Genomic DNA, 26,027 nt, shown 5'->3' on the forward strand with positions numbered 1-26,027 from the left:
CCCGTTAAACACTGAAATATCTACCTCTGCCCTTCAAGGTCCAGTTCATACACATCCACAAACCTTCCCTTTTTCACAGAAATCACATCTCCCTCTCTGACAAGCCAAGCATTTTACATCCAAGGGCCTGTGGCCCAGACTCTATGATACAGTTTGTGATGGCCTAAGCCTGCAGGGACTCTCTCCTGAGAAAGAACCCCAGCTCATCTTCTTCCTAGCTGTTAATCACCAGCAATGTCCATTTGTAAAACTGTAAGACTGATCCATGCATATCACTCTTGGGTACTTTGCAGAAATAAAACCTATCCACAGATGTCTTGGAAGATGAAATGACAAAATGAATGTAAACGCCATAGCACAGCCTGGCCGAGAATGAGCACTCCCTGACACCACATATTGTCCCTGTGTAGCTGCAACATTGTCATGGATGCTAATAATGCCACTACGTCAATGTTCATTCTAATGGTTCTACTACCGTATTACGGGCAACCTCTCCCCTTAAAGGGTAAACTTCTTAAAGGAAATAAAGCCAACCAACATTTATTGAGCACGTGTGATTTTTAGGCACAAGTTTAACCATCTTGTCAGACACTGTGGTAGGAGCATCATACATGTTTTCCTAGTTCAGAGACCTTCTAAGATAGTTTAGGGTCACCTCACCTATATGTGACAGACTCTAGGAGCTATGTCATTACTCAAAATCATGCAGATATTAAGCTGTGATTCAGACTTTTTCTAGGTAGCTATTAATTCTCTGATTAAATATATCTGATAATAAAGTCTTACACTTTAATCTTATGTTGGCTGGTAGCACTTGCCTGTACCTTCAGCACGCAGGATTCATGGGCCCCTCCAGGAGTACCAGCCACACTTAGGGTTCATAGAAAGACTCTATCTCAAAAGGCAACAAATCTCATTTACATAATAAATCTATCTGTGCTCCAAATCTTCTCCCTACAGGTAAATTGTTATATCCCCTCCTAGTTAAACTTTAACTGTCAACTTGACACATCATAGAGTCAACTGAGAAGAGAGTTTCAGTGAGGGACTGCCCAGAGCAGATTGGCCTGTGGAACTGTCTGTGGAGGACTATTGTGATTGTTACTTGGTGTCAAAGGCCCACTGTGGGCAGCACCATAGGCTTGAGCTACATATGCAAGTTAGCTGAGTCTACACCAGCCTTCAAGACAGCCAGCAAGTAGCAACCTCTCTCATTTCTGCAATGCTTCTTTGTCTGTGAAATGAGTTTCTTGGTTGGAAGTAACACTTTGTGGAGCAGTAAGTCTGCTGATCCAGCCTGAATCCTGACTTCCCTCAAAGATGGACTGTCATCATAGGCTGAAAGAAACTCGTTCCCCTCCTAAATGCCTTTTGGTCATGGTATCTGACACAGCTAAGTGATGAAAGAAGAGTGTTCTCAAAGGTAAATAGCAGAGGAAAACACTGAGTAGGTCAGCTGCTTGCAACTTCTTTCTTTGCTTTTTTCATTATTTCAGTCTTTTTCATTATGACTGTGTTGACAAGGCTATGGCAATTCTCCTCCAGCACGTGCCTCCAGAGGGCTGGGATTGCTCGCAGGTACCATCACAACTGTCCTCAACTCCTTCTCAAAGAACTTTATCAAAGAATTATGTTTTTAAATATTTTAGGTACATGTTTTAATAAACAATGGCAAATGTAATACAATTATAAATGTTTAATATGATGAGACACTCGTGAGCATGTGAGACAATTCTCAGAAATCAAAAGTGAACATTCTTATCTGACTGTAGTCAGGGAAATTGCCCACAGACTGGCCTGCAGTTCCATTAGCTTGATTACAAGTGAAAAGCAAAGGGAGGTAAAGCAGGGCAAAGGCTTTCTCACTCCTTGAGGAGTAAACCATTGTAGCATAGAGTAAAGCAAGTTTCGTATATCAAATACTGCACAGAAATCAGCACATTATCTGTGGCTGAATTCTATATGACACTTTCATCAGTAGATTTATATTCACAAACAAAAAGTAAATAAATAAAAGGATAAATTATATCTACTATATACCTAGTACTGTGTGTGGAAGGACCACCAGCAATCTATTTGGTTGTCTTGGAGGTGCTGAAAGGGAAGAAAGGTAACCTTAAACACTTTTGCAAGGGAGATGAAAAGCTGAGAGGGATTGGACAGGGACACTTGCAGCAGGACTCCTACAGTGAGAATGTCTACGTTCATGACCAAAGAAGAGGGAGGTGGAGCTCGAAGTCAGTGTGGTTTCATGGTAGGGCCAAATACACTTTTCAAATCCAGCTCTTAATTACATAATTCAAGCTTGCTGTTTTTTATTTCTCTATTCCTAACACACACACACACACACACACACACACACACACACACACACAGATCCTCATCTTCATATTCTCGTGTAAAAATCAGAGTCAATCCTATACTTCTGTTAAACTCTTCTATGCTTTTTTCTTACAACATCACCTCAATATGCAAATGAAGTTTGCAGTTGCATTTGCACAGACTACTTTGACTGTGGGGAAGACAGAGAGAACAAGAAGCTGGAAAACTGAAAGAGAACCAACAACAGTCTGAACCAAAACCATGAGAATTCATGTATTATATAACCAAAATTAGAGCAGGCAAGAGGGCTGCTCACTTGCCCAGAAAAATCTCTGGGGAAATTAGGTAGTGTCATGCTTTTCTGTTCATTTTTAAATGCCAGTCCTTCAATTTTGTATACACTATCAGTTAACTAACCATTTCCTTGAGAGATAAACAAGACAACAATGGCACAAGACATGTCCACACACTGGTGTTAAGATACAGCCCATTTCAGAGACATGAATCTGAGAAAATGCAGTGCTATAGCACAGGTGAGATCTATGTGGTATTAGAACAGAACTAAAACTCCAGTAGGCATCTAGCAGGGAAGTCCTGGATCCATTAAAAAGTGAAGGCCTTACCCTCTAAAGCAACTACACAGAACTCATATGAGCTCACAGAAACTGACTAAAGCAGCATGGCCTACATGGATGAGCACCACAGCCTCTATGTGTGAGCTGTCGCTTTCACTGTAGTATTTTTTTTTATTATTAACTTGAGTATTTCTTATTTACATTTCGAGTGTTATTCCCTTTCCCGGTTTCTGGGCCAACAGCCCCCTAGCCCCTCCCCCTCCCCTTCTTTATGGGTGTTCCCCTCCCCATCCTCCCCCCATTGCTGCCCTCCCACCAACAATCACGTTCACTGGGGGTTCAGTCTTAGCAGGACCCAGGGCTTCCCCTTCCACTGGTGCTCTTACTAGGCTATTCATTGCTACCTATGAGGTCAGAGTCCAGGGTCAGTCCATGTATAGTCTTTAGGTAGTGGCTTAGTCCCTGGAAGCTCTGGTTGCTTGGCATTGTTGTACATATGGGGTCTCGAGCCCCTTCAAGCTCTTCCAGTTCTTTCTTTGATTCCTTCAACAGGGGTCCTATTCTCAGTTCAGTGGTTTGCTGCTGGCATTCGCCTCTGTATTTGCTGTATTCTGGCTGTGTCTCTCAGGAGCGATCTACATCCGGCTCCTGTCTGCCTGCACTCACTGTAGTATTTTTGTAGGAGCCCTGAGTATGTGAATGAGTAGGTCTCTGATTCTTTTGACTTCTCTCGGAGCTCTTTTCCTTCTGCCGGGTTGTCTTGTCCAATTTCAGTATGATAGGTTTTGTTTTATCTTGCTATATTTTATTTTGTTATGTTCTGTTGTTATCTCTTAGAAGCATGTTCTTTTCTTTGTTTTTTTTTTTTTGTTTTGTTTTCTTTTTTTTTTCAGAGCTGGGGACCGAACCCAGGGCCTTGCGCTTGCTAGGCAAGCGCTCTACCACTGAGCTAAATCCCCAACCCCAGCATGTTCTTTTCTAATGAGAGAAAGGGAGTACATCAGGATGGGATGGGAGGTGGGTAGGAACTGGGAGGAGTAAAATGAGGGGACACTATAATGCAAAAATGTAATGTCTATTTTTAATAAAAGGGGAAAGAGATGAGGTCTTCAGGAGCAAGGGACAGGGGGTAGGTTGGTGAATTCATAATTATGATGAGGATTTAACTTACCTGAAGACTGCTGTGAGAGAAAGGTGTGAGTGTAACCTCTGAAGTTAATGAAAGTTACTTCTGCTAGGAGCACTGTTCTTCCTTTTATGATTCAAAATCATGCCATGGATCCTTCTCCAAATGGAGTCCCAAAGTGGCAAACAGATTCAGGAATATTCAAATGAAAATGACAAAGTCACTAAAAGATTACCTCTCTGCTATTCTATATGGCCTATTATTTGCAATCCATGTGTGCTCAAATATACAATCACTGTATGAGCATTTTAGTTATGTATGTCCCCGTGACCACACCTGTCATTCTCTAGAAATTCTGTAGTTTATACTGAAGGAATCTGACTCCTAAGCCTCACAAGAGACCTTTAATGGAGACATGGAACAACGTGGGATGCCAAGCCACATTCTGATTTAATGTGGGCACCTTATGGTATACTGTCATGTTTCATTGTGACATCTAAGATCTCCATGAAGCTTCTCTTTCCGTATTTTCTTTGAAGTGCATTTTTGAGGCTCTTGGTTAAAATCGGCCTGACTGCTTAAAGAAGTGCAGCAACAGCAAAACACTGATACTAAATGAGAAAAAAGAAAGAAAGAAAAGGGAAGGACAGTATTTCTCTTAGTTATAGTGTAGGAAAAAGTTTATTGTAAATAAAAGGGAGAGCATAGTCAGAGGCAAGGACATCTGGGACAGTCGAGAGTGAAAATGACCCTGAGCTTGGCCATGTGGGTGAAGGAAAGGCAGGGAGAGGGGAGACCAGGAGACCAGAAGATCAGGAGAGTAAAGGGTATGTTAGAGGGTGCTGGGTAACCAAAATGGCTGGATTATATACAGAAGAGCAACTGGAGGAAGAACAGCCCAGCTCTTGGACTGGAGAAGTTTAGAGAAAGGGGCATATGGTAGGCCAGCCACGTTCTATAGTAGGCAGGAATTGAGGGATGCTGGGAGAACCTGGTGGCCATGGTTGGATATGTTAAGTAGAAACCTCAGCCATTAGTCCTGGTTTGAGTGCCTTTTGTTGATAATACATGAAAAAGGAGGACATACTCTTTTCTATGACTGCTTCCTGCTGGCATTGGGCATCATAGTTGGGGACCAAAGAAAGCTGGAATGTGAGCCAAGGCCACCTGTTTCACTTGCTATACAGGCTCTTCTGTTTAGGGCTCCAGTTCCAGGATGCTCTCCCACGGCAGTCTCTCAACCTGCTAGGTGCTCAGGTTCAGGTAAGATGGAGAGAACTTGGGCACGGAGGGGGAACAGCTTCCCCTGCCCTCAGCTGCCTGTCCTGCTCCTTTCCACTGCTGCTTGCCGCTTCGGTTGCTCGGGCAAGGCTGAGCCAGCAGAAGACTGACTAGCTGGCAAGAGGTGCAGGGGAGCTTCTGGCAGCAATCAGATCTGTTTCAGGGAGATCAGACCTCCTCCCCCAAGCAATGGTGTTACAGCTCTTAAGACAGAAGCTCTCAGATGATGGAATAATTCCTCTACACCTTTAATTCTGAATAAGACAGTTAAATAGTTTTTTGGATGGGTCAGACCTCATCTACATATTCAGGGGCATGGCCCTCTTTCTATGACTGATCTGTCTTGAGCCTATGTGATCTGTGGTCACATCCTCACCTGTGGAGAAGGGATTTGGGGCATTATCCTCTGTGACTGATCTGTCTAGAGCCTATGTAACCTGTGGTCACGTCCTTTCCTGTGGAGGAGGGGCTTGGGGCATTGCTCTATGTGACTGGTCTGTCTCAAACCTTTCTACAGGGGTTTGGGGGGGGGGGGTCTGCAGCTAGTGAGGCCCTGATCTGAACGGCTAGGAATGCACCTGCCATCCCTTTTAGGATCCCTGGGGATTCTACTTGTCTCGACCAGGAATCAGGGTACCTTTCACCACCTGCTGCACCACACTTCTGGACCATCTGGGGCAAGCCACTTTGGAGTAGCTTTGTAAAGCTTTGGAGCTATTTAGATAGCAGAGGTTCAGACTGGTTGGAAATTCCATCAAGAGCACCTAGGGCTGGTGAATTGGAAGAAGTTTGCAGTGTTTAGTTAGTTGGAAATCTGCTGGAACAAGATATATATATAATATATATATCATATATATCATATATATATCATATATCATATATATATGGATATATGATAAGGGATCAAAGGTAACATTAAAGACATTTAAGGAGTTTCGGGAAATTTTTATCTTGGGTATACATTTGAAACTGCAGGGTTTAAGGTCCTGGTAGTTTGCAGAGTAGAAACCTAAGATCGGGGGAAAGAGAGAGGAATCCCTCTGTCAGAAACCGGCAAGTGAAGAAACCTAAGAGTACTTCTCTGGGATCTATTTGACCTGAATGATGTGGATTCACGTCAACTCCCTGAAGTTTACATGAATTTTTAATAAGTTCACAAAGAGATAAAAGTTGTAGATATGTTACCAGATACCATTGTCAACACACATCACCACTTCACTAAAGGGATAGGGGCACAGCAGCAAACCAAGCACCCCTCTTTCCCACAGGGAGTCTCTAACAGTTTTCTGCAGACACCCCATTTGAAGTTTTCTAAGCAGTTCCTCCATTTTCATGAAAAGCCCAGGAAAACTGGGTAATGAGAAGAGAAATCAGAGGAAGACCATAAAAGCCCAGTTCATTTCAAGGAGAAAGCAGTAACCATCCTCCCGTCTACATTTTAAATATCACAACGAATTTAAGTAACAAAATAAACAATTCACTGAGAACACACTTTGAGCACAACTTTAATTTCCTCCTACTGTGTTCATTATCAAGCTGTTTGCTTTCTTTCAAGAGAATAGGGGGTTGGGAACTTTTAAAAGATTCATTTAGCACAGAAGTCAATTTCCACTAATGTAGTCCTCACATGGCATGGGTATTCTCCCCAAAGCAGACCTGTGTATAGATATTCATGTCAGCATTCTCATTTACAGAAACAGTAATTAGCCTCAAACAAGCAATCTATTCATATCTGTAGGAAAAGTATAAATGTGAGAACCATGCCGTCTATAATTACAAATGGTTAAGTCTAACATAAGTGGTTTTTTTCCCTTCTTTTGTAGAAAGCAACTCTAACTATGATAAGAACAGTGTTACTATCATGCAGCATGGCTTTTTATTTCTGGAAATTTAGGCAGGGAGTATTTTCTGTGTGCTTCACTCTGAGAATACAGAAATGGTTTGCTTTCCATCATGTGTCATGACCCAGTTCATTAACTCAGAGTTTACATACACAGAAATCATCATTGCTAAATCAGAGGGGGCCCAGGAACCACCACCTTTCACTGAATTGCAGGGGGCTCCACATGGCCTAAACACCCCAAAATCACTGTTGTGCACATAAAGTGAAAGAAAACAGAATTTTACACTCATTTGCAGGGAGCCCAAGTAAGCAAGAGAGGGAGAGAAAAGCTGAGGCAATTGAACTGCCCACGAAATATTCATCACAAAGTTTCAAGGGAATTTTTTTAAGTCTTCAGATCATGCCTATACGTAAGGACGGGACAGCTTAATTGGCAATAACACTCGTCTCTTGATGAGAGACGGAAGAATAAAATGGTCACTACTTGAAATCCCTCAACATTTCCTCAAATCTTGCTGTTCATGAACTTTAGTCAGTGGGAAGAGAGAGGGACCTTTAAACCCATGCAGAGGGTGGGGAGGGGACTCAAAAAGCCAGAGAAAAATAAGAGTCCTAGAGAAAAGTCTTGTATGAAGCCCATGCATTAGCCAAAATGCACATGTATGTATACACATAAAGCATATTCTATGTTGATAATTGCAATATATAAAAGGACTTTCTACAGAGTTTTCTAGTAGCTGTTCCTTTATTAAATATCTTCATAAGAAAATGTCACGAGTGGTTACTATACAATTGGACTGAGTCAGAATCTTCTATCAAAGAGTACTCAACACACATTAGAGATCTGTGGGATGATTTCACTGCACACTCCTGTAGGATTTTGTTCCCAGTTGTATCCATGAAACATGTTTTATCTTTGTTTTATATTTTCACATATGCCCCTGTCAATTTATGTGATTCTCCAAATTCCGGCGGTTATTTTCATCATTAACCTTCATTAGCCCTTTATAGTCTCACGAGAGTCCTGTGGTGTAGACAGGAGAATTACTGTTCCTGCTTAACAGATGAGGATAGTAAATATGGGAGCCACTCCCTGAGTCAGTCCGCAGAGTTCTAATCACAGTCTTGATGACTGAGGTAGACAAGTAAAGAGGGAAGCAGAGAACAAACTGTCTAAGCTAGTTTGTCGCTCTTGTGTCATCAGTGTGTTGATAATACATACACCATTCATGCCCTTTGTGGCTTGCCAAGCATAGTAATCTGTGAGGAGTTTTGTGGTCTATTCACATTATATATATCGCAAAGACAGCATATCTGTGTCTCGTCAATCCTTTCTATCAGTTGATCTCCCATATTGAAGTTCCTCCTTCAAAAACACCTCCCCTTAGAAAGGGACCAAAAAAAAAAAGTTATCTATGTTTCTGATTCTGTTGGTGAATCCATAGAGAGAAAGAACTGCTGCTGCCTGGAAACTCACCTTCTAACAATACCACAAACAAATCGGCCTAAATAAGGCACACTTGGCATGCATTTCCCTTAAGATACAATCTATATGTAGATCAGAGCTCTGAAGAGTCACGGCCTTTCTACTGGTCTGTTACAAACCGGTTTCCTCAGACTTTCCTCTCTGACAGCTCCACTGATATGACTTGTCACAAACTGAAATAACTCTATATGAATAATTATGGGATATTTGTAAATCTTTTTGTGCATCTCACTGGGGAGAATTACAGAGGAGGCTAAACCTTCTTCTGGAGATTACAAATGGAAGGCAGGAGCTGAATTAGCATCAATACATCTATTCTAAGCCACTTTCAAAACGAAGGTCACTATTTAGTTGCACAGATCTGAAACTCCCAGGTGCACACATTCATTCCTAGGCACAGCAGCAGTTCTGCAAGTTAGCAGTGAAACTATTAAGTGCACAGAAAATACTTCCATTGCTCTGATTAGTAGCCTGAGTACAAGTTTATTTCATCAAACCCAGGCCTAGAGGGGAAGAAAAGGTTGATGAGGTCATAGCTGTAGAGTGAGGTCACAAGTTAAATCTGATTCTGCAGCCACAGAAGAAGTCTGACTGATGAAAAGCTGCTTCCTGGGTAGAAGTTAACGTTCCTTTGCCTAAATGAGTCTTTCGGGCCAGGAAGAAAATCTGTTAGAACGACTCTCAGCTTACTTGTAGTGGCATGTGACTAATAGCACTTTAAAGTCCCCTGTGAAGGATATAATGATTAACTGACCATTCACATCCTTGAAAGGTCACATTAGCAACCCCTATCAGCACTCCACAGCCAAAGCAGTAGAGTATGAAACTTGATTCTCATGAGTTCAGAGAATGATTAAAGTTACAAGTTGTCATCTATGTCTGCTTATAAATGAAGCCCAAGATTCATAGCATAATCAATAACAGGAATAGGCACGAGATAATTGTTGTTGGCAAAAGAAAAAAGAGTCCAACTTTTTTCTATTTTTATTTTTGGTAGAGGTAAATTTTAGAAGTGAATGCTATTCTAAAGAGTTCAGGAGGCTTTCTGATTACAGATATTTTGAAAAACATAATATTAATTTTCCCAGACAATCATTGAGACAGTCTAGGCCTTAAGGTAAGCTACTATGGAGAAGTTTTTTGTTTGTTTGTTTGTTTGTTTGTTTTTACTAGTTTTATTGTCTCAGAATCCAAATCCAAATATTTGAGGCTGGTTCTAGCAAGATATATCATCTTTTTATAATCAAAATATTATTTATTAGAGATATTTCATAAGGGATAACTGCTGACTCATTGAGCAGAAAACACATTATTTACTGACATTTCTAGAAAACATACAAATAACCCCAGAAAGGAATCCTCTGACAGTGTTTCCCTTAACTTGACAGGACTTCACCTTGACTTGAATGGAGACCTCCTTTGGGAAGCAATGAGTTTCCAATAACCTGTGGCGTGGCTTTTTTTAATCTGGAAAATACTCAACCCCAAGGCTTGCCATTCTACTTGGCTTCTGAAACTCCTGCAAGCCGATGTGGACTACAGGTAGAATGAGCAATGCAAAGAGCTGGCTTGGACTTGGCACATCCTTGTACTTCTGGGCACTGATGGACCTTGCGACCACCGTTCTGTCCAGCACTCCGATGCCGGAAGTCGAGTTAGATACACTCTTCTCAGGAAAGCCACAGTCACATCAGCGGAGCAGGAGGAGCTGGGTTTGGAACCAATTTTTTGTCCTGGAAGAGTACACTGGGACTGACCCTCTGTATGTCGGCAAGGTAAGACGTGCCCGGTAGAAAGAGAAATTCTCAGAGTATCTGATGTGGAGATTGGGTACTAAAGTGAATCGAATATGAACGATCATCTAGCCTATGTCTGAGGTCTAAGAAAAATGCTAACTAGTCGGACATTATTGACCTCCAGCTAAAATACACCATTTCTTATGTCAGATACCGGTCAGAAAGAAGACTCTCTCCTTCTCTAAGCTTCCATTCAGTGGGAATAAACCACAACCATGTTTTGAGGGAATGTTTCAGTCCTTAAGAAAAGCCACTTAGCCCTTAGTAGAGGGAGCAGTGGGGGGGGGGGGTATAAGTACTTCTATAGCTTTAACTTGAGACCTGTGTTTTATGAAAATCAACAACAAAACAATAAAACATTCTTCCTTCAAAATATCTTAGTATGACTGCTTTGGGGTTAGTTAGAGACAATCAATGAATGAATATATTTATAAACTTTTTATTAAAAGCCCCTTAATTTGTTTATCATTTCATTTTTAACCTTGGCTTTCTCTTCTGTTTGCCTTATTTGGTTGTTAATCAGAGACCATTTTATAAATGCAACAAAAAGAGAGACAATGGGAGACAAGTAATTAATTAGAAAATAGATAATTCATTCTGACAACTTAAACACTTGGTTAGTGTCAAAACTAGAAGCATGTGTTTCTGATATGAACACAGGGCTTTCAGGGAACCTTGTGAACCGAAGTCCTCAATAGACTCAACAGCTACCTACCACTCCCTTCTTTTCTTAAGGTTGTTTTTTAAATATTTAAGTGTGAGGGGTGGTAAGTGGGTGGATGTGGTTGCGTGTGGGTGTGTATGGATATGTGTGCACACATGAGTATGTCTGATAGCAATGACTGCTGAGGCCAGAGGGAGCATTGATTCTCCTGAAGCTGGAGTTGTAAACCGTGAAAAAAAACCTAAATTCAGTCCTCTGCAAGACTGGTGAGCACTCTAACATGCTGAGCCATCCCTTCAGTCCCCACTGCTCCCTTCTTAATCCCTGACTAGACTAGATCCTCCAAGAGGGAAAGAACATTGTTCTCATTTTTCTTCAACACTAAATACAAAGTTGGCTAAAAAACATGGTTGAATGGGTAAATAAATAGTCATTATTACCACACCTGATGGTGTGGTAAGGATTGGATAAGCTGACCCTCAAAAAATGCTTAGCATGGTACCTGTGATAATTACTCATTGTCACTTTGGAGTGCTCAGTAGTGGCAATAGTGGTACAGAGTTCGTTCTGGGAACTCAGCAACTCATAAAGCGTAGGTAACGCTCCTGCAAGTTAAATTCCCTGGCCTCTAAATTCTCCTTCATCTTCTTTATCCTTTCTACATGATCAGTCACCAAAGAGATCTCCTTACCAGTTACTCTCCGATTCACTTCTTCCTCTATGATTTTCTTCGTTATCATGATTCTCTGTTCCTCAAGATCAGATTAACTGAGCAGGCACCACCTAGTCTCCCTGTGGAACGATTCCGCTGAGCATTTTTTTCTTTTCAAAGCACCTACTCTAGTATGCTAAACTTCTGAATCAGCACACGATTCAAGAACATCCTCTTCCTCAGACCCAAGATGTGTCTTTTTCTAGCTTCCTCCCATCACTTTCGAAACAAGCCAGGTATGTGCTCATGATACTGTCCTGATAGGCATATACTATGGCTACCAGTCTAAAGTGGCATTTAAATTCCCAAGCATCTACCCTACAAACTACTTACACCGTGAACATTTCTTCAGCCTAACAGATTTGAAGACATCCAGTTTATTGATAGTTGCAAAATAGTCCTTCAGAGTAGATATTTGGGGTGATAATGGAAATATATTTAAGAAAATAACATTAGTATTCTGCAACTATTATGTATTCTCTTACAATTTAGGGCTGTCTTCCTTCTTTTAAAGGATAAAAACAGGGGTGCTGATTCCCAGTCTTGTCTATCACCTCCCGGACACAGAACAAAAGTAGCCAAGATAATAGTGTAGAATGAAAATGTCAACCGATATAGTGGTGGACTTTGCTCATCCCTTCAGTCCCATGCACAAGAAGCAAACAATTCTAACAGCTCTGTGAGGTGAATGCAACCTAAGGAACTGGGCTCGGGGTAAAGGGTTCTGTCCACAAGGCTGATCACACTAGTGGTAAGCTCCGTAGCCATCACTCTTGCCCCACAGCCATGGGATTTCTTTCCCCATTGTTCAGAAAATAGCTCGCCAGTGACTTGAAATTTAGCCATAACAATATCCAGAGAGGTCCAGTGGAATCAGGATCCTGAAGACTTGCTTCCTGAACTTCTCATTGATGCTGGGAAATGTAGACACCATGTCATTGTGCTCTGTGTAAAGATTATACTTACACTATTTAAATGCTGATTTCTGTGCCCGCATATCTCTTCTAATCCTTATTCTAAAAGTCTTCTGCCTCAGTGTTGTATAAACATTGCTCCCTAATTCTTTCCTGATTGCTCAATAAACCTGGATGACTAGTCAGTGAATGAACAGGGCAGAGAATAGAGATTCCTCCTACTCAGGGGAGGAGGAGAGAGAGAGGAAGTGGGGATTCTCCACAGAGCACTGCAGTCTCTAGGACAGTGTGAAACACCAAGAGAAAACACCTGGATGAGAAAAAGTCATAAAATGCAAGTATCTTGGGCATTTTGGCTGGGAGGTAGTCAAATTACTTTAGATGATTCCAACACAGTGCTATTGTTCAGTTCTTGTGCTCTTAAATAAATATAACAGTCCAGTATCAATTGGGAGTTAGCTTGGTTAAGAGAAAAGTAAGAAACACTTATTTAAAAAGGGAAATATGTAAATAGGTAAGGGGGAGCATTCTCAACCCTGGGTATAGAACCTCCATATGCCTGGCCAGTCACCTGCCCCAGTCACACACTAGGGTTTACCCAACACTAATGTGTCACTTCACACACAAGAAACTTAGATGTTTAGTCACCGAGTCCCTCTCTCTACTTTCTTTTGAAGAGAATTCATCTATCTTTCACTTCCTTTATAACAGAGACAGTCAGCTTGTCACCAGAAGCTCTGGGAGATGTCTGTTTAGAGAGCCTGCCAGAGAATGTGCTTATTTCAGACTGGAATACGGCAACAATGATCAGAATTAATTGGTATGGCCTTGTAAAATCCACACCAGGCTTCCCAAAGACATGGCACTGTCAACTTAAAGCTAGACTCTACTGACACCTGCTAGGAGGGTTACAGAGAGCTCTGCCTGGGCATGGACCCAAAGGCACAAGTCCTGCAGAGGTTAAACTTTACAAGGCTACTGTCTAACCACAATTACATGCACTTACTGCCCTTCCGGAATGTCACTGGGCACTCAGAAACTTCACTGGCAAAAGGTATGAGGCCCACCTAACCTGTTCCCAAAATCCTAACTCAACAAAAGTATTATTGCTGTTATTTTTAGAATATACATCTACTTTCCAGCATTCCCTCCAATTCTGACTGAGCCCTTAAAGACTAAGCTTGTGAAATAGAAGAAATATCCATTTTTCTGTCTAGAAAATTTCTAGAGGAAAGATCTCTCCCTAGAATGTACTTGTTTGTTATAGCTGGGGTTCACTTAGTGTTAGCTGAAATAAATACAAATAAAGGTAAAATATTTTTTTTTATTAACTTGAGTATTTCTTATATACATTTCAAGTGTTATTCCCTTTCCCGGTTTCCGGGCAAAATCCCCCTCCCCCCTCCCCTTCCTTATGGGTGTTCCCCTCCCAACCCTCCCCCATTGCTGCCCTCCCCCCATAGTCTAGTTCACTGGGGGTTCAGTCTTAGCAGGACCCAGGGCTTCCCCTTCCACTGGTGCTCTTACTAGGATATTCATTGCTACCTATGGGGTCAGAGTCCAGGGTCAGTCCATATATAGTCTTTAGGTAGTGGCTTAGTCCCTGGAAGCTCTGGTTGCTTGACATTGTTGTACTTTTGGGGTCTCGAGCCCCTTCAAGCTCTTCCAGTTCTTTCTCTGATTCCTTCAACGGGGGACCTATTCTCAGTTCAGTGGTTTGCTGCTGGCATTCGCCTCTGTATTTGCTGTATTCTGGCTGTGTCTCTCAGGAGCGATCTACATCCGGCTCCTGTCGGTCTGCACTTCCTTGCTTCATCCATCTTGTCCAATTGGGTGGCTGTATATGTATGGGCCACCTGTGGGGCAGGCTCTGAATGGGTGTTCCTTCAGTCTCTGTTTTAATCTTTGCCTCTCCCTTCCCAGCCAAGGGTATTCTTTTTCCTCATTTAAAGAAGGAGTGAAGCATTCACATTTTGATCATCCGTCTTGAGTTTCGTTTGTTCTAGGGATCTAGGGTAATTCAAGCATTTGGACTAATAGCCACTTATCAATGAGTGCATACCATGTATGTCTTTCTGTGATTGGGTTAGCTCACTCAGGATGATATTTTCCAGTTCCAACCATTTGCCTACGAATTTCATAGACTCGTTGTTTTTGATAGCTGAGTAATATTCCATTGTGTAGATGTACCACATTTTCTGTATCCATTCCTCTGTTGAAGGGCATCTCGGTTCTTTCCATTTTCTGGCTATTATAAATAAGGCTGCGATGAACATAGTGGAGCACGTGTCTCTTTTATATGTTGAGGCATCTTTTGGGTATATGCCCAAGACAGGTATAGCTGGATCCTCAGGCAGTTCAATGTCCAATTTTCTGAGGAACCTCCAGACTGATTTCCAGAATGGTTTTACCAGTCTGCAATCCCACCAACAATGGAGGAGTGTTCCTCTTTCTCCACATCCTCGCCAGCATCTACTGTCACCTGAGTTTTTTATCTTAGCCATTCTCACTGGTGTGAGGTGAAATCTCAGGGTTGTTTTGATTTGCATTTCCCTTATGACTAAAGATGTTGAACATTTCTTTAGGTGTTTCTCAGCCATTCGGCATTCCTCAGCTGTGAATTCTTTGTTTAGCTCTGAACCCCATTTTTTAATAGGGTTATTTGTTTCCCTGCGGTCTAACTTCTTGAGTTCTTTGTATATTTTGGATATAAGGCCTCTATCTGTTGTAGGATTGGTAAAGATCTTTTCCCAATCTGTTGGTTGCCGTTTTGTCCTAACCACAGTGTCCTTTGCCTTACAGAAGCTTTGCAGTTTTATGAGATCCCATTTGTCAATTCTTGATCTTAGAGCATAAGCCATTGGTGTTTTGTTTAGGAAATTTTTTCCTGCCCATGTGTTCCAGATGCTTCCCTAGTTTTTCTTCTATTAGTTTGAGTGTGTCTGGTTTGATGTGGAGGTCCTTGATCCACTTGGACTTAAGCTTTGTACAGGGTGATAAGCATGGATCGATCTGCATTGTTCTACATGTTGACCTCCAGTTGAACCAGCACCATTTGCTGAAAATGCTATCTTTTTTCCATTGGATGGTTTTGGCTCCTTTGTCAAAAATCAAGTGACCATAGGTGTGTGGGTTCATTTCTGGGTCTTCAATTCTATTCCACTGGTCTATCTGTCTGTCTCTGTACCAATACCATGCAGTTTTTATCACTATTGCTCTGTAATACTGCTTGAGTTCAGGGATAGTGATTCCCCCTGAAGATGTGTGTGCAGGGAGCAGTCACTTCTGGTTTCCCAGGCTTGTCTGCCTCTCTGAAGGTTTAGCTCTCCCTCCCACGGGATTTGGGTGCAGAGAACTGTTTATCCGGTCTGTTTCTTTCAGGTTCCGGCGGTGTCCAAAGGTAAAATATTTTAATGGTCCTATCAATTTTTCAAGAGCCTTAGAGAACTTTTCATATCCCACATTGTAACTTTTACAATCAAATGTGTATTCTGTGGCTCAGAAACTCAAACGTTACATGATCTTTTCTTTGATGACTTCAAGCTCCTTAAAGTGCCCCTCACCTGTGTAGTCACAGCTAGGACTCTTAGAACTCTGATTTCTGTTTTCCCAACTGGATCATACCAAAGAGAAAGCAGGAGGCTTGAGGGAGATTAGACTTGTTCCCTTATTTTACCATCGGGGGTCTAGTTTGGGGGCTTTTTAAAGCTCTCATCCTTATCTGGCCACCTCAAGAATAGCAGCACTACCTACAACGCTCTGTCTCAGAGAAGGTAGGTAGTTTCTGGACTTACTAGGGGGTAGGGCACATCTACACCATCCCTGAGACTTTACCCAGGCAATATTCTCTTCTCAGAGACCTTCAGGCCCAGACTCATGAGGTGCCTTCCACATTTAAATCCTAGAAACGCTGAGCTCTGCCTCTAACCTGTTGCCCCTGCTGGAAGATCCCTGGCTATTTACCAGAGTCACAATAGGTCTGATATGCCAGTGTACTCTCCTCCTTCATAGCTATTGAAATAAGGACTTGCTTCCTTCAGGATCCTGGAGACATACAGCTATATTCCTAAGGAATGAGTTCTGGTTAAGCCTCTTATATGACTGATATGCTTCCTGTTCATGAAAGAACTTTCCTATTTCACTGTTAGAGCTCTTTGCCCATCCCCTTGTGTTCTAATCTGCTTTCTGTTGCTATGATAAAACTCCTTGACAAAAAGAAACCAGAGGAGGTTTATTATTACACTTCCGGGTAATAATCATTCACTGTTAGAAGTCAAGCAGAAACTCAAGAAGGAGTCAAGACATTAACAGTGGAGGTTCAACTATTTTTCTTAGATAACACAGACCTACCACTACTAAGGGATGGTACCACTACTAAGGGATGGCACCACTAGTAGTAGACGTGGCCATCCTAAGAGGATCAGCGATCTAGAAAATGCCCCCAACCAGAGACATGCCCACAGGTCATCTGATGGAGGCAATTCTTCTACTGAGGTTCCCTCTTCTCAGATGTGTCAAAGGACACCTTGAAAACCTGTGGACACACTCAGAAGCAACCTAAAAGATACTAACCCTTAAAAGGAAGGTAACATGAGGTCCCTCCAAAGGCTTTAGCCTGAGCCTGTACCATCTACTCCATGATACCGGGATGATTGCATAGTCTTTCCCTCCAGAGAATTTATTGCCTGCAAAGGTTCTTAGCATCTTCTCATGGGAAGTGGGTGGGGGAATAAGAGAAGGACTGTGAGCTTCAGCACTGATTCCATTTGACCACAGCCAGTCTCATCAATCTCAGGGAGCGGAGTTGCTCCTCAGCAGTGCTGGCTTTCGTTTCTGTTGTTTATGAAGCCTGCTCCAAAGGCAGGGTCCTCACACTTGGCCTGTGATGTCATCAATTGTTCTTTAGTGTGTTAAACTACATCCATCATAACTTGTCGTACATACCTTAACCTGTTTTCTTGCAAGTCAAATGCCATTGGCCATAAAGTTCTACATATACATACACACATGAACAGATATTTATCTCTCATAATTTAAGAAACTTCTAAGTGTTTTGTCTTTCTCCTTCCAGTTCCATTCATCTGAACAGGAACATGTTTCCAGAGGAAATGCATTTTCATTTCTTATGCCCAGTTCCAAGCTAAATGTCTTTTACTTCTACACAATAACTGCTAAGCTTTTTCCCCTTACTTTTTAAACTACATAAATAGATTTTAGTGATAATAGTGTATATGGAATAAAGAAAGGTGAAAACACCATATTCTATATAGACTATTTTTCAGCAAAAAGAAATACAAAACTATTTTGGGGGTGATTTTATTCTCTTATTTCCCTTTTGCAGATAAGACACAGCTTGGATCCATGGTTGGCCTGGAATAAGTTTGAGATTAGCTCAAAATGCCAACATTTCAAGCCACCCCTGTCTAAGGAAGCTGTGAACACTTTCAGGTGTCCCTTAAACAGCAAAGTTCACAAGATTAAGTGAGTAGACAGTGTTCCTACAGGTGAATCCTCAGTGTAGCAGGGCCAGGACCCTTCCAGTGCTGCAGGGACTCTGGCCATTAAGCTGTGCATAACAACAATGTCTTTAGCTTAGTTTTACTCCTGGAGGCTTAAGAGGGCAGATAAGAGATGGGTATGTTAATATCCTTTCTCTCTGCAAGTAGGTCATATATCATCACCATAATTGGCCCCATTTATAGCTTTCTTACTACAGGAAAGGAACAATCCTCTGTACTTTACATACATTAATCTCTAATGATCCCAGCAACCTTGGAAACAAGCATTAATGCTATTCTCCATTTATAATATAAGAAAATTAATGGTTTATAAAGTATATTTACTCTTGTCAAGGACACTCAGTTGATAACTGACAGAGAACATATTCAGATCAGATCTGTTTGTCTTGTAGCATTAAGCATAACACGTGTTGTCTGCCTATTGACTAAATGTTTGAAATTTTGGTGCTTAAGTATGCAAGTGCTGAAAACAGACAGTAACAAAATTAGAAGTGCTAACTAAATGTTCGTGCTGATTCTTTTGAAAGAGACCTAAAGGGTAACACAAAACCCCAACATCTCTGCTGCCCACTTGCATTATGTGCAATTATGAAGTCAGATATGTTTCTAGGCTGAGATAAAATTGTGCTCTTAGAATCCTTTAGAGAAATTATTACAAAAGATTATGAGAATATGGGGCTGGAGACATTGCCAAATGGTTAAGAACACCAGCTTCTCTTCCAGAGGACCCTAGTGTGTTTTCTAACACCTACATGGTGGTACACAGCCATCTACAACTCCAGTTCCAGATTTGATGCTCTCTTCTAGCTTTTGCAGGCATCAGGTACAAAAGTGCTGCAGAGACATATATACAGGCAAAACACTCATACATATAAAAATAAAATAAAATTATTTTTTAAAAGTCTTAGAAAGATACAGTTGGATGAACAGAGAAGCATGTCCCTAACTCAACCATTCACAGGGACTTCAGTGAATCAATTAAATCCAAGAATGAGTCCTACCACAGCACAATGCACATAATCAGCACTTAAAGCTCACCTCATACCTAAAACATAAGCAAACACGGTCTTACATAGGAAACTAGGAAGTCCATGGTCTCATGCATGAGACCATTCTTATTTGTACTGCCTTTCAAGAAAGGGTTTATCTATGAATTCCTGGCTTCCCTAAAACTTATGCTAAAGACCAGGTTGGCCTCAAATTCAGAAATTTGCCTGCCTCTGGCCCTAAATACTGGGATTAAAGGCATATGCCACCACTTATTTTTAACTTTAAGATATTTAAAATTTCCTATTGTTTTTTCTGTTTCTTGGATAAAAAGACAAGCTTTCTCAATAAGATTGCTCCTGTTTCTACAGATGTCTTCTAGGTTTCTAAAGAACAATCATTTTAAAGTACTAAGATCATAATATCATATTATATACTAATAACATAAGAATATGACATAGAAAAACTTCCTGTATTACCCTTTACTTATCATCTCAAAGACAGACTTACTAACACAGAAGAGGAAAGAACATTCCTATGTACAGGGAGGTATTATGTCTGTTCCAAAGTGAAAATTAGCTTATTCTCAACATCTGTGCACATCAATAATGACATTTCACTGCTTTTGTTCCCAGCTTCATTCAGACATGGACAGGGGAGATGGATCCATCAAATACATCCTTTCAGGAGAAGGAGCAGGGATCGTGTTTACCATTGATGACACCACTGGAGACATCCATGCCATTCAGAGGCTTGATCGAGAGGAAAGAGCCCAATATACTCTAAGAGCTCAAGCCCTAGACAGGAGAACAGGCCGGCCAATGGAGCCAGAATCAGAGTTTATTATCAAAATTCAAGATATCAATGACAACGAGCCCAAGTTCCTGGATGGACCTTATGTTGCCACTGTGCCAGAAATGTCACCAGTAGGTAAGGTGATGATGAGCTCATTTTTCACCAATAGTAGATGCACTGTAGAGGATCCTACTATGAACAGATAGAGGAGAAAATGTGCAGAAATCATAAAAGTGAAGCTAAAATGACTACCAACTCCTTCAGCAGGTAGGAAGCTATAAAGATATCAGAAGCAGCCACATAAGTAACAATCTTCCAATGCCTTCCACTTCTGAGTTCTTGAGTTCTCTGCTCGTTCAACTGTATTTTTCTATGACTTTTTAAAAATAATTTTATTTTACTTTTATGTGTATGTCTCTGCACCACTTTCATGCCTGATGCCTGCAAAAGCTAGAAGAGAGCATCAAATCTTCTGGAACTGGAGTTATAGATGGTTTGTGCTACCATGTATGTGCTGATAAATTATATTAGTTTAGGTTAGATTAGATTAGATTAGATTAGATTAGATTAGATTTTAAGATAAATGTTGCCATTACCAATAAACAAAGAAGACCACATAGGCAGTGTTATTTTTACTGACTACTAAGAATTTAACATAAATAACTATCATCCCTATTGAATAACAAAATAGGAGTTATGGAAGCTTGATCAACAAAGGGAACTCTTCCAGAGAAGCAAGCAAGATATGTAAAACGTTTTAAGGTTGACCATGCAGGATTATACCAGCTCTTCATAACTGAGCTTCAACAGATTTCTCCCACTTCTCTCCCTCAGGTACCTCTGTTATCCAAGTGACAGCCACAGATGCTGATGACCCAACCTATGGCAACAGTGCCCGAGTTGTGTACAGCATTCTCCAGGGCCAGCCATATTTTTCTGTGGACTCCAAAACAGGTATCTAGTACAAGAATCAAATCAAAGGTGTTTGCTTTTTCAATAATCCCTGTGTTTCCTACTTAAGACAGACCCAACTCTTCTTGTCAAGGACTCTTCAGGAAGTGTATTGCACAAAGAAGATGCTCATAATCTTTAGAATTAGGAGCACACACTGTAATTGCCAGAGGGTGAGACAGTCGGACTATATTGCTGAGAGACACCAAAGCCTTGTCAACAGAAAATATCTCCTTACTACTTTCCAAAATTCCCAAGGTTCATGGTCATTTATAAGTTCATGAAGAGCAAAGAAAATTGATATATTCCCCGGGGCTTGTTCTACAGCTAGAATCACAGATTTTGAAACCAGGAAGGACCTTCTGGGCAATCATGCAGCTCAGAATCGTTAGGATTCATTCAGATGAGAAAACTGGGAAGTTAAGTGCTAGCCAAGCTCCTGTGGTTATCAACATGTCCCTAATGTTATCTCTGCTGAGACAATGTCTGCTAAGAAGAACCTAAGGCTGGGGCAAGAGGGTTCCAATGAGAGTGGTGATAGCTCATGAATATGACCCCTACAAGGGAAGATGGCAAAGAGACCTGAACTCATAAAAAATATTGTGGCAGGAAAGGAGACACCAGAGGAACCTGGGGCTTCACTTGTTTTATGAAACTTTGACTACAGAGTTCATGTTTTAATCCACCATGGAAATCACTTTAGTTTCTCCATTGGGCAGAATAATTACTGCATCATTGCTATCTTACACTTGTCCTAGGATTTCTCCTTCTCCAAGAACTTTTGTAAACATTACCATTTAATGTCACAAGTAAAATATTTACAAACTGCTATTACCCCCACTTTACACAGGGAAAACAGGCCTAGGAGAAGGAAGACCTGAAGCAAAAAACCCACAGTGGTAAAGTCATTAGTGAATAGTCAAAGTCACCTCATTAATCTAAAGAGAAAAGAAATACATGTCTATTATAACTAACCTGTTTTTCCCTCTAGAAGTCATCAATATAGTCATGCACTCAGAAAATGCTACCATAGGGGTAGAAAGTGAGAGAGTATAAACTAGTAGAAGGAAAGATAAAAGGTTGCAGTTAGGACATCTTTAAAACATAAACGTCAATAATTCTACTAATAGGAGAAGGGAGGGGAGGAGGAATGAAGAGATGCCCAAGATAAAGGAAAATACAGGTGGGATCAGGTGTCCTTTATATCCTCAGAAGTATTTTACATTATTCTGACAGTTCTCATGAGGAACATATACAGCGTTGAGTTCAAAAATACATGAAAACATTGTCATTGCTTTGGCAAAGAGGCATTTACAAGAATACCATTTTAGGATGGTGTCAGTGACTGCAGTACATGATCATAGGAAGAAGCTCAGCCAAGGTCTTGTTCCCAAACACTTCCCTTTCCACGCAAAAGGTCAGTTTAACTACAGGTTATATCATAAACCTGTAACAATAAGCCTGTTATTTTCACTTCAAGTGTATGAAAGCATTTCTAACCTGAAGGAGAAACAGGAGAAAAGAATCTTTACACATCCCTGGCAGGATCTGAATCCTACATTTCTGTGCATCTGGTTTAAACCCCTTTTCTTCTTTTATTATTTTTAATTAATTTATTTATCTACTTTATATCCCAAATGCAGTTTCCTCTCCCTTCTCTCCTCCCAGTCCTTTCCCACACCTCCCCTATCCCACCTCTTCTCCCCTCCAGCTACTCCACTTCTCTTCAGAAAAGGCTAGTCCACATCAACCTCCTAGCATATTAAGTTGCAGTAGGACTAGACACATTGTCTCCTATTGAGACTAGATGAGGCAGCCTAGTGGGACAAAAGGGTCTGAAAGGCAAGCATCAGAGTCAGTGACAGCCACTGCTCCCAGTGTTAGGAGTCCTACTTGAAGATCAAGCTACACAACTCTAACATATGTGCAGAGGGCCTAGATCCATCCCATGTAGGTTTTCTGGTTGGCAGTGCAGTCTCAGTGAGCTCCTATGGGCTCAGGATAATTGATTCTGTAGGTTTTCTTGGGCAGTGCTTGACCTCTCTGGCTCCTACAGGGAAGCAGGTCTACAGCCCTCCTGACATACAGGCCTATAGGACGGTCTAACCACTGTCAGAAATAACAGAACAAGATAACACCAGAGACAACCTCATGGCAACAGGCAAGCTCAAGAACCCAAGCAAGAGAAATCAAGACTACATGGCATCATCAGAGCCCAATTCTCCCACCAAAGCAAACACTGAATATCCAAACACACCAGAAAAGCAAAATCTAGATTGAAAATCACATTTGATCATGATGATGAAGGACTTCAAGAAAGACATGAAGAACTCCCTTAGAGAAATGCAGGAAAACATAAATAAACAAGCAGAAGCCTATAGAGAGGAAACACAAAAATCCCTGAAAGAATTACAGGAAAACACAATTAAATGGGTGAAGAAATTAAAAATGGAAATAGAAGCAATAAAGAAAGCACAAATGGAGACAACCCTGGATATAGAAAACCGAAGGAGGAGACAAGGAGATACAAGCATCACGAACAGAATACAAGAGATAGAAGAGAGAAACTCAGGAGCAGAAGATTCCATAGAAATCATCGACACAACTGTCAAAAATAATAGAAAATGGAAAAAGCTACTGGCCCAAAACATACAGGAAATCCGGGACACAATGAGAAAATCAAAGCTAAGGATAATAGGTATAGAAGAGAGTGAAGACTCCCAACTCAAAGGACGAGTAAATATCTTCAACAAAATCATAGAAGAAAACTTCCCTAACCTAAAGAAAGAGATGCCCATAAACATACAAGAAACCTACAGAACTCCAAATAGATTGGACCAGAAAAGAAAGACCTCCCGGCACATAATAGTGAAAACACCAAATGCACAAAACAAAGAAAGAATATTAAAAGCAGTAAGGGGAAAAGGTCAAGTAACATATAAAGGCAGACCTATCAGAATTACACCAGACTTTTTGCCAGAAACTATGAAAACCAGAAGATCCTGGACAGATGTCATACAGACCCTAAGAGAACAAAATGCCAGCCCAGGTTACGGTATCCAGCAAAACTCTCAATTTATATTGATGGAGAAACCATGACATTACACGACAAAACCAAATTTACACAATATCTTTCTACAAATCCAGCCCTACAAGGATAATAAATGGTAAAGCCCACCATAAGGAGGCAAGCTACACCCTAGAAAAAGCAAGAAACTAATCATCTTGGCAACAAAACAAAGAGAAGAAAAGCACACAAACATAACCTCACATCCAAATATGAATATAACAGGAAGCAATAATCACTATTCCTTAATATCTCTCAACATCAATGGACTCAATTCTCCAATAAAAAAAAACACAGATTAACAAACTGGATACGCAATGAGGAACCAACGTTTTACTGCCTACAGAAAACACACCTCAGAGACAAAGACAGACATTACATCAGAGTAAAAGGCTGGAAAACAACTTTCCAAGCAAATAGTCTGAAGAAGCAAGCTGGAGTAGCCATTCTAAAATGGAATAAAATTGATTTTCAACCAAAAGTCATCAAAAAAGATAAGGAAGGACACTTCATATTCATCAAAGGAAAAATTAACCAAGATGAACTGTCAATCCTAAATATCTATGCTCCAAATACAAGGGCACCTACATACATAAAAGAAATCTTACTAAAGCTCAAAGCACATATTGCACCTCACAAAATAATAGTAGGAAATTTCAACAGCCCAGTCTCATCAGTGGACAGACCATGGAAACAGAAATAAAACAGAGATATAGACAGACTAAGAGAAGTCATGAACCAAATGGATTTAAAAGATGTTTATAGAACATTCTAACCTAAAACAAAAGGATATACCTTCTCCAAAATTGAACAAATAATCGGCCATGAAACAGGCCTCAACAGATAAAGAATGATAGAAATAATCCCATGTGTCCTATCAGACCGCCACGGGCTAAAGCTGGTCTTCAATAACAATAAGGAAAGAACGCACACATACATATGGAAGTTGAACAATGCTCTACTCAATGATAACCTGGTCAAGGAAGAAATAAAGAAAGAAATCAAAGACTTTTTAGAATTTAATGAAAATGAAGGTACAACATACCCAAACTTATGGGACACAATGAAAGCTGCACTAAGAAGAAAACTCATAGCTCTGAGTGCCTGCAGAAAGAAACAGGAGAGAGCATATATCAGCAGCTTGACAGCACATCTAAAAGCTCTAGAACAAAAAGAAGCAAAGACACACAGGAGGAGTAAAAGGCAGGAAATAATCAAACTCAGAGCTGAAATCAAGCAATAGAAATGAAAGGGATCATAGAAAGAATCAACAGAACCAAAAGCTGATTCTTTCAGAAAATCAACAAGATAGATAAATCCTTACCCAGACTAACGAGAGGACACAGAGAGTGTGTACAAATTAACAAAATGAGAAATGAAAAGGGAGACATAACTACAGAATCAGGGGAAATTCAAAAAATCATCGGATCTACTACAAAAGTCTATATTCAACAAAACTTGAAAATCTGCAGGAAATGGACAATTTCCTAGACAGATACCAGGTACCAAAGTTAAATCAGGAACAGATAAACCATTTAACAACCCCATAACTCCTAATGAAATAGAAGCAGTCACTAAAGGTCTCCCAACCAAAAAGAGCCCAGGTCCAGACGGGTTTAGTGCAGAATTCTATCAGACCTTCATAGAAGACCTCATACCAATATTATCCAAACTATTCCACAAAATTGAAACAGATGGATCACTACCGAATTCCTTCTATGAAGCCACAATTACTCTTATACCTAAAGCACACAAAGACACAACAAAGAAAGAGAACTTCAGACCAATTTCCCTTATGAATATCAATGCAAAGATACTCAATAAAATTCTTGAAAACTGAATCCAAGAGCACAGCAAAACAATCATCCATCATGATCAGGTAGGCTTCATTCCAGGGATGCAGGGATGGTTTAATATACAGAAAAACCATCAACGTAATCGACTATATAAACAAACTAAAAGATAAAAACCATATGATCATTTCACTAG

At 40.7% G+C, this 26,027-nt stretch overlaps 1 protein-coding gene across 1 annotated transcript in view; it reads left to right on the plus strand.

Moving 5' to 3' along the window:
- Positions 1–26,027, plus strand: part of Cdh20 (cadherin 20) — a 282,518-nt gene that overhangs the window by 208,338 nt on the left and 48,153 nt on the right. Inside the window, 3 exon segments of the mRNA NM_001012748.2 lie at positions 10,022–10,408; positions 19,861–20,155; positions 20,855–20,974. Of these exon segments, the coding sequence (NP_001012766.2) occupies positions 10,163–10,408; positions 19,861–20,155; positions 20,855–20,974 (661 nt within the window). The 5' untranslated portion in view covers positions 10,022–10,162.

Source organism: Rattus norvegicus, chromosome 13 (genome assembly GCF_021556685.1).
Source record: "Rattus norvegicus strain SHRSP/BbbUtx chromosome 13, alternate assembly SHRSP_T2T, whole genome shotgun sequence".
In the NCBI taxonomy this organism is placed as follows: Eukaryota; Metazoa; Chordata; class Mammalia; order Rodentia; family Muridae; genus Rattus; species Rattus norvegicus.